This window comes from Delphinapterus leucas, chromosome 7 (genome assembly GCF_059928025.1).
Source record: "Delphinapterus leucas isolate spDelLeu-1000000601 "Yukka" chromosome 7, BTC_Dleu_Yukka2, whole genome shotgun sequence".
Lineage (NCBI taxonomy): Eukaryota > Metazoa > Chordata > Mammalia > Artiodactyla > Monodontidae > Delphinapterus > Delphinapterus leucas.
The window spans coordinates 10,433,461-10,442,882 of record NC_143135.1 but is presented as its reverse complement, the minus strand read 5'-3'; the positions used below and the strand labels follow the sequence as shown (position 1 = coordinate 10,442,882).

At 53.6% G+C, this 9,422-nt stretch overlaps 1 protein-coding gene across 7 annotated transcripts; it reads left to right on the top strand.

Moving 5' to 3' along the window:
* Positions 1-938: 938 nt before the first annotated feature.
* On the top strand, positions 939-9,417 carry TMEM109 (transmembrane protein 109). Of its 7 annotated transcripts, none has more exons than XM_089914753.1 (5): positions 939-1,073; positions 5,375-5,491; positions 6,270-6,514; positions 7,357-7,459; positions 7,879-9,417. In XM_089914753.1, the coding sequence occupies exons 3-5, from the start codon at positions 6,278-6,280 to the stop codon at positions 8,268-8,270; spliced, it is 732 nt and encodes a 243-aa protein (XP_089770879.1). In that variant the 5' UTR covers positions 939-1,073; positions 5,375-5,491; positions 6,270-6,277; the 3' UTR covers positions 8,271-9,417. The 7 variants fall into 7 exon arrangements, with proteins under 7 accessions (XP_089770879.1, XP_089770877.1, XP_022447576.1 ...); XM_089914751.1 differs by lacking the exon at positions 5,375-5,491 and adding an exon at positions 1,901-1,978; XM_089914754.1 differs by lacking the exon at positions 939-1,073 and adding an exon at positions 1,097-1,171.
* Positions 9,418-9,422: the final 5 nt, after the last annotated feature.

The following is a 9,422-nucleotide window of genomic DNA, read 5'->3' as shown; positions in this document are numbered from 1 at the left end:
AGAAAAAAGGAGATTATTTTAGGCATAGGTAACGTACCCATGGGGAATGAAAGGCGTCTATATAGCAGATTATCTCATCTTCCTTTGGGGGCAAGAGAGAGCCCATGTGACAGATTGTCTCATTGGTGCTGACCAAAAAATTCCTGACCGACTAGTTAAGACTACATTTCTGGGGGAGGTTGAAAGTTCAGCTAGGTCAGGTATTAATCCCCGGTTTGGGGGCTTGTCCTAGCAATGTGACTCCATTTCGAGCCTGTAGTTTTCTTTCTAACAATAGCAAAGTTGAAACAAGGAGATCCAGAGAGATGAAGTGACCTGCTAGAATCACAAAGCAGACCAAAGATCACTTCATTCCAAATCCCCTTGCGTTCCCCCTCATAATGCTGCCTTTTTATATATATATATATATATATATATATAGAAATGGGTCTGGGAGTAGGTTCCCTTCCCTTTCTAAAACTCGGAGAACATTTAGGAGCCATCTGCAGAGTTTGGATGTGGAAATGCTCTCAGAACGAAAGGATGCATTTTCCCGGTTGTGCGTCTCTTACTGCTCCTCTAACACCCTTTCCCTTTGTGCTTTTTTAGCGCGAAAAGTTTCTCAAAAGACCAGGTGCTCTGAGGCGCCTCTAGAACTACATTTCCCACAATGCCCCAGGAGGCACCACGTAGCTGGAGAACTACATTCCCCGAAATGCCAAGGGGATTTTTAGAGGCGGATAAGCTTCCACTCCAAATCCAAAGATCCAGTTTACCCACGCTATAGCCCAGATATAGTCACCTCTTTCCCCTTTCCTGCCAGAGACTTCCGTTCCCAGCTCGAACTTCCGACCCCATTCTTCTCTCCGTGGGAATGCTTGGGAAAAGATGGTAATCAGAGGGTAGGGCGCATGCGCTGACCGGCACCAGGTTTGCGCTGTGAGGGAGGCCTGCCGGTCCGTGGGCGCATCCCGCCTCGCGCGTGCGCAGACGATAAACCAACGCCCCAGTATTGAGGCGCGGCTTTAGTGGCGCGGCTTTAGTGGCGCGTTTTAGTGAAGTTGCACGTGAAGAACAGCTGTGGCCGCAGCCCGGTGAGTGCGACCCGAGACCGGGGCTCCAGGGCTGTACCCGCGACTGGGTTGCGGCGGCGGCCGCTACAGGCGGGACCAGGGCGGAGCCGCGAGGCCTGGTGAGCACCAGTAGAGAGGGCTCCGACGGCGCGCGGCGGGGAGATTAACTGGGGACTCGGATCCTCGTTGCTATGCAACAGGGGGCGTCGTTAGTAGGTAACAGGGGAGGCGCGCGTTTCCGGGGAGAAGAGTTCCCAGCGCTGCCCCGAGGACCGATCAAGGCCGGGTGGTTGTCAGGCTGGGGGACGAGGCCAACGCTGAGCCCCTCGCCTCCAACTCCCGCCCACGGCCCAGCCTCCCGCGGCCCCGCTCCGAGCCCTTTGGGGTACCCCGAATCCCTGGGCCGCGCCGCATCCCTTGCCGGTGACGCCACCCAGCAAGCTTGGCAGGGGACACGCGGTTCGAAATAGCACATGCACGCCACTGACACCCTGTCTCGGGGAGGCTGGGTTCTGGGGAAGGCGTCGTGCGCCTGGGAGGCTGCCCCTTTGCCCGTCGCCCGGCCCCCAAACAGTTGCTGGGCAGCAGCAGCTGTCAGAGGTTTAGCGGGGGGCTGCCCCCACCTGCTGGGACGCTGACTTCATTCTTCTCAGGGGCAGCTTCACCCGGTCTAGCAGCTTCCTTTCCACGCAGCTGTGCTTTTCGGGTGGCCGCTGCATATTTGGATCAACTTTAAAATAGCCTCCTCTCCGCACCTCTCCATGGTTCTCCATTGCCACCCTCACCGCTTCTTGGCGGGCTTCTAATACTCATTTAACAAGCATTTATTAGTTATTGTTCTGTGCTAGGCGCTGGAGATTCCAAGAAAAGCTAAGTCTGACGAGGAGGTGCTCGAAGCCTAATGGGGGAGCCAGGCATAGAAACTGGTAAATGATGCTACAATGCAGTGAGTGGTATATTGGCAATTTGTGTACTGCAACGTTCCTATAGATGTTTACAGTTTACAAAGTTCTTGCAGAAACATGTTAACTCCTTGCAGTAACTCTTAACCTTGCTTAACCCCATTTTACATTTGAGGAGACTGAAACTCAGACAGGTTAAGTGATAAGACAGAAGGTAGTGGCTTTTAGTGTGTGGCAGAATTGAGCTTGGGACAGAAGGAAGTCTAGAGTCCTCTGCCCAATGCTGCACTCTGGGGGCTTTGCCCAAAGTAGACTTTTCCCTGTGCTGCTGACCATTTGTGGCAGCTGTCCCGTTATGCATCAGAGATCCCGGGGAGCTCTAAAAACAAAAGGCTGAGCCCCTCTCTGGGGAGGGTCGGAGTAAGGAAGCCCTGGGGTGGGGTGGGGCAGACCCTCTAGCTTAAACCGGCTCAGGCCCTTCTGATGGGCAACCAGAGTCGAGAACCGCTGCTCCAAAGGGGCAAGTCCCTCAATGATGGGGAAATCAGAGCCGGCAGAGGGTACTAAGTCAGCTGCTCCTCCTGCCACGTTGTGATTCATAGCGCAAGAGGAAGCTACCGGGAGGAAGGAGCCTTGGCAGGGGGTGTGGGGACCGCCCCCCACCCCGCCCTCTTAGCAAACCACAGCTAAACATATGTGGCTCCTCACTACCATAGTTCAGTTTCCCCGGCTCAGCCCGTCCCTTCCTGAGCCCCGTTGCAGCTGCCTGAACAAAAGTGGCAGGTCTAGTCCCAATTTTTTGCTGTCCTCATACGTCTCGCTGTAGAGCCATGACGTGTGAGCCCAGCAGGTGGGTCATCTTCTGGTGGGTGGCCTCCTCGTGGGAGTCTGGATAGTTAGTCCTCTAACTTTGTGATTGTTGATTTGGGGGCAGGACTTTAAGCACCTTGAGGGCAGGGGCCATGTCTTACTGAGGCAGAGTGGAGGTGTGGAAGGAGCGAAAGGGCAAGGTTTAGATCCTGGGTTCTGGAGTCAAGTCCCAGTCCCGATGCGTGTACTTTAACAAGTCACTTGATCTCTCCAAGCCATTGTTTTCTGAGTAAAACGTGGAGAGTAGCAGTATCTTACCCGATTCTTATAGGAGTTAAATGAGATGGTGAAAGAACAAGCACTTTGTAAATTATAAAGCAACACACACACTATACACACCACACACTATACACACCACACACACTATACACACCACACACACACAGTTTGTTGTGGTTGTTGAGTGCCTGCTATTTTTCTGAGGTCAGGCATTGCAGGAGGTGAAGACGTTTAAGACATCCTTCCTCTCGAGCTCAAGACTGCTTCGGCTCCTGACTACCATGGCTTCTCTTTGTTAAAAGTATTTGATCGGGGCTTCCCTGGTGGCACAGTGGTTGAGAGTCCGCCTGCCGATGCAGGGGACACAGGTTCGTGCCCCGGTCCGGGAGGATCCCACATGCCGCGGAGCGGCTGAGCCCGTGAGCCATGGCCGCTGAGCCTGCGCGTCCGGAGCCTGTGCTCCGCAACGGGAGATGCCACAACAGTGAGAGGCCCGCGTACCGCAAAAAAAAAAAAAAAAAGTATTTGATCGGGCTGAAGTGAGGAGGCGTAATGGTGGTGGGTTAGACTCTTGCTGAAGAATGAGAAGGATGTTGTAAAGCAGAAACATACCATTGTAAAGCAATTGTACTCCAATAAAAACGTTAAAAAAAAAAAAGAAATGAGAAAGAATCCTGTTAAAGAAAACAATTGGATGAAAGGGACGAGCCGGTAATCTGCTCTCTTATCTGCAAAGGGCACACTCCAGAATCCTGTTAGATTTGGTTTCCGGTGCCCTTTGGAAGGTCAGCTGGCATTGCAATGCCAGCCTCCCCGTGGAGAGTTTATTTCAAGGTCCCCCAGCTCCCCTCGACTGGAGCAAATGGCCGCCTGAAAGTCGAGGCTGGCAAAGGATGCAGACGTCTGCCAAGGGGGCAGCAGCTCATGTCACCCTGACCTTCCAGAAAGGAGGACACGACATCTGATCCCTCCTGGTGGAGGTCCTTGGATATAGAATCCAGCCCAATATAGCAACCCTGCTCTTTATGTCCCCAGTGTGGTCATGACCCAGATAGACCAGGAACTGACCTATGCTTTCCTCATCTCTGACCACTGGCAGGCAGGAACCATCTGGTTCTCGATTTGTGCCAAAAAGAGTAGAAGGCTTCCCAGCCTGAGGTCGTTCCCTATGAACTGCATGTTTTGCAGCCCTGCTTTACCTACAGGCCTCAGGAGGGACTTAGAGCAGCTGTTTCTGGGCCAGAAAGTGCCCCGAGTGTGATATTTTTATAACCCCTTCTTGGACCCTGCTCCTTCCCACTAAACAAGAATGGGAATATCTTCTCTTCGCTCTCCTCCATCCTGATGGCTCCAGATTTCTGGCCGACTCCCGTAGTGCCCTGGTAACTACAAAAACTTCAGACACCTGGCTGCTCCTACCTCAGCGACATGGCTTCGCCTCTCTGCTCATCAGGTCTGAATCACAGAAACACCCTGGAACTGCAGGTTCATTTCTGAGCCTGGAAGAGAATGGGATGTGCTGGTGCCATTTGACTTTCCTCAAGCGTGGTGGCAAATAGAAGTTGGAACTGAAAACGTTTTTCTTGGCCGAATCCAGCGTACTTCAGTGAGTCGATACTTGTTGGGTCTTAATTTGCCTACAGTATCACATTACAGATGAGATCAGAGCACAGAGTGGCTAAGTGAATTGTCACCAGTAATCCATGGAGTGGATCGGTAGATGTCAAGTCTATCTTAGCTCACGAATAGTCTATTGTAGGACTTCCCAAGTCGCTTCTGAGACTGAAGTTGGAGAGGATACAACGCAGTGCTGTGTGTGAGTGGGTCTGATGTCAGATGCACCTGGATTCAAATCCTGGCTCTCCCGCTTACTACTTATCCTCCCTCAGTTTCTTCATCAGGAAAATGGGGGATAAGAACAATACCTAACTGATGGGTTGTCGTGAGGATTAAACGAGATAGGTGGCGCATGGTTAAATTGCTGTTAATAATAATAATATCTTTCCGTAAAAGTTGTGCTTTAACTTCTTGCCTATGTTGGGGCTGGGGAGTTGAGGTCATCTCTGTATCAGTGGGTCTCAACTTTGCACAGTGGAATCCCCTGGGGCGCTTTTGCAGGTCGAAGCCCAGGCCACACCCAGATGGTGACATCAGAAGCTCGGGGCTTGGGGCAGAGGTATCAGAACTTCGTGAAGCTTCCAGGTGATTCCAATGAGCAACCACCTTCACTTCTGCGTTTTGGAAGCAGAAGCTTGGGTTTAACTCCTGGCCTTTGTCCTTGGGCAAATGCTTAATTCCTAAGTCTCAGTTTCTTCTCCTCTCTCCCCTTAGCGGCGAGGAGGATAACGCCCACCTCACGTGATGGTCCTGCAGAGCGAATGGCCTATGTGCAGTGGGTTCTTATTTGAGCACCTAACTGAGCCCTTTTCTTTACATCGTTACATAGCGGTAATCCTATTCGAGTGCTATTTTTTAAGGTTTTTTAAAATATAAATATCATTTTTATCTTAAGTAGATTATAACCTCCTTGAGGACAAAGCTGTGTAGTCTTTTTCTTTTTAATAAATTTATTTATTTATTTGTTTGTTTTTATTTTTGGCTGCGTTTGGGTCTTCGTTGCTGCGCGTGGGCTTTCTCTAGTTACGGCGAGCGGGGGCTACTCTGTTGCGGTGCCAGGGCGTCTCATTGTTGTGGCTTCTCTTGTTGCAGAGCACGGGCTCTAGGCGCACGGGCTTCAGTGGTTGTGGCTCGTGGGCTCTAGAGCACAGGCTCAGTACTTGTGGCACACGGGCTTAGTTGCTCCGCGGCATGTGGGATCTTCCCGGACCAGGGCTCGAACCTGTGTCCCCTGCATCGGCAGGTGGATTCTTAACCACTGCGCCACCAGGGAAGCCCAAAACCATATAGTCTTATAATTTTTTTTTCTTATGCCCAAAGCACCTAAGACACAAAGGCAGGCCTTCAGGGTTTTAGAACTGGAATAAGCCTTAGAGAGATCTTCTCATCCACCTTAAGGCATTGACTGATACTTGCTGGCTAGTTAATACGCAAGTGGTAAAGAACCTGAGAGAGGAACCCGTGAATGAGATGGTTGTGCCCGTCTGAGTTCTGCCTTTGTCAGCTAACAGGGAGGGGCGGAGCGGGGTGCTGGGGCCCGTCATGCTCGGGACAGTGGTTTCTCGGCCGGTTCGGGCCCTCCGCTCACCCCGTGCTTCTTCTCTGGCAGACCCAGCCATGGCAGGCTCAGGCAGCACTTCACCACGGGGCAAGCATCTGTTCACAGTCATCCTGATGTTCCTAGCGGCCCTCGTCCTCCTCCACTCAGCGTCATCCCAGTCCCATCGAGACTTCGTGCCACCAGGCCAGCAGAAGAGGGAGGCCCCAGTTGATCTCCTGAGCCAGATAGGTCGATCTGTGCGGGAAACCTTGGATGCCTGGATTGGGCCGGAAACCACGCACCTAGTTTCTGAGGTAAGGAAGGCGTTCCCTGCTGTGGCTACACGCATTGAGGACAGAGGAGCCGTTGTTCATGGAGAGAGCCCCCAGTTCCACAGAATGAAGCCAGACAGCCCCGGCCTTTTGCACTCTCATTGTTTCATTCCTACCCCAGGGCCTTTAGCTCCACCCCCATCTTTGCCTTATTCCTGCCCTTTCTTGCCAGAAAGGTTGGGAAATGAGCCATCTTTATCAACCTACGTCACCGGTGACTATAGAGTCTGGCTTTGGTCTAAATCTGACCTAGAGGCTTAAATTGGCAAAATATCAAGACCTGAGTTCATTCTTTCACCTTCAGAGGTGGCGGTGAGGATGACTCAGGGCTGTTAGGCAGGGCTGTCCCTTCTGCCTAATGGCATCCCAAGCCTGCTGGTGCATACTTTAGATAGGTCGTCCTAAATGGCTGAAACAATCATTTATAAAATGCATAATATAGAAGAGCTGATTGACTTCTTTTTCACTGAAACATCCTAGCCCTCCGCCGCTGTTACTTCACACACCTTCATGATTCCCTGGGAGGCTAGGAGGACCCCAGTTTTACAGAGTGACTACTCCGGGGATTGGATGATCACCCCCACATGCCCACGTTCACCTACTACTACTGCCAAAGTATTCCAGCACATCAGTTGAATTAGGGCCCAAGTGTCCTGGGTTCCAGTTCAGACAGGAGGGAGAAATGGCCCGCCGTCCATCCCCATGCACTGGAAGGTGGCTGTGGAAGGGACCCCTCAGCCAGGCTGAGAGGCAGTGGTGGTGAGACTCAGAAGAGAAGAGCATCAGTGATCACGGGCTCAACCCATGCTCTGCTCTTCCCACAGACGTTGGCTCAGGTGATGTGGGCGGCCTCATCGGCCGTCTCTGTGGCCTTCTTCACTCTGTCTGGGGTTGCCGCACAGCTGCTGAATGCCTTGGGGCTAGAAGGTGAGTGGTAGAGAATGGTTAGGTCAGCTGCAGCTTAGCCTGTCCCTTCCTGTTTGGGGGAATTTATCTTTTCAGGGCCTAGACTTTTCCCCGGCTGCTCAGCATCTCCCAGATCTCCCCAGAGACGAGCATAAGAGCAGGCTGCTAACCGCCGCCTCATGCTAAGCCATAACATCTCACCTAACTGTCACCCACAGCCCAGAGAGTTACTCCCATTTCATAGATGCAGCAGGCTCAACCAAGGGAAGTAGTCTACCCACAGTCAGCTGGGACCGGAGCTGAGATTTAAGCTCCACGACCCCGTGGGAAAGGAGTTTTCCTTGGCGAGGGGGTTTGGCTCCTCCCGCTTTTGGTTCTTGACCAAACCTCTCCTTTCACGGCACCAGGTTGGCTGATTCTGTGACTCTCTCCTCTTCCAGGAGATCACCTCACCCAGGGCCTGAAGCTCAGCCCTGGCCAAGTCCAGACCTTCCTGCTGTGGGGAGCGGGGGCCCTGGTTGCCTATTGGCTGCTGTCCCTGCTCCTCGGCTTGGTCTTGGCCTTGCTGGGGCGGATCCTGTGGGGCCTGAAGCTTGCCCTCTTCCTGGCCGCTTTTGTGGCCCTGGTGAGGTCAGTGCCCGACCCTTCCACCCGGGCCTTGCTCCTCCTGGCCTTGCTGACGCTCTACGCCCTGCTGAGCCGGCTCACTGGCACCCGGGCCTCGGGGGTCCAGCTGGAGGCCAAGGTGCAGGGGCTGGAGCGCCAGGTGGAAGAGCTGCGCTGGCGGCAGAGGCGAGCGGCCAAGGGGCCCCGGAGTGTGGAGGAGGAGTGAGAAGGACGCCGGACGCTGCCACATTCGTCATACCAAAGAGCCGAGCTGCTTCTGGGTTGCACAGCCCTCCTCCCAGCCCCCTGCCCCTTTCTTGCTCTGTCTCCGAACGCTGTCTCTGCACCAGCCCCCTTAGCGGAGAGAGAGAGAAAGACCACCCCCCCCACTGGTCCTCAGGGGCCCTGTCCTCTGTGGTTCTCTGTCTGGGGTTGGTTCTCCTCACCCTTTCTCTGCTCCCCCCTGTCTCAGCCAGGGGAAGGTGGGGGGCCTCCCACCAGCTTCTGCACCTCCTCTCGGCAGACACCTCTGATCACTGCCAGGGGCCTCCCGTGACTCAGTGGCTGCCTTGCCTTCCTCCGACGCTCTTGCTCTCCTGTCCTTCTCTAGCTCCTCCCCTGCCAAGTCCCCAGCTTCCTTCCTGCTTGTTTTCTCCTTCTGGCCCTGTACTCCAACCAAACCACAGTCCCTCAGGGCATGCTCCTGTCCCCTTCATTGCCCAGCGTGGGGAAGAGGCAGGGCATTTGGGGCCTGAGGGGAAGGGAAGTGGGCCGGGATGTACATTGAATCTGTTACAAGTGCCTTAATCCGAGCCAGCAGGGCCCTCTGCTTGCCCGCTGCCGTACTGTATGTAGGAAACTGCCCTGTAGCTGCTTTGTGTCAAGAGGGAAGTGGTTCCTCTCAGAATCTGGATTTCCCTTCAGCCAGAGCAAAAGATGACTGCTTTGTAGGCTTGTGCCTGCAAGTAGGACCCTGCAGTGGCCATGAGATCCCCTGTGGGGATTTCAGAGACCCTGAAGGAGGAAGGAGGGTTCATCTTCCTGTCTGCGCAGCTCGGGCGGTTCTCCATCCCTCTCTCCATCGCTGCCACCAGGGAGTTCGCTGACCAGTCGCCTAGGAGGAGCGCAGAGCAGACAGCAGAGATGCACCTCACAGCCCCTTCCCTTCTCGTGCTCTGGGGCTGCACCCTCCCCACCAGGGCGCTCATGCTTCCTTCGAGGCTTTGGTGGAGGTGGGTGGCCTCCGCTGCCAGGCCCCACATGTGATGTGAAGAGTAGAGAAATGCCCAGTTCTTACTGTTGACGTTGGATATGGAATCACAGCTGCAGTGATTGGTTGGTTTTAAATAAAGTGCACGCTATTTTATTATCTAGTTCC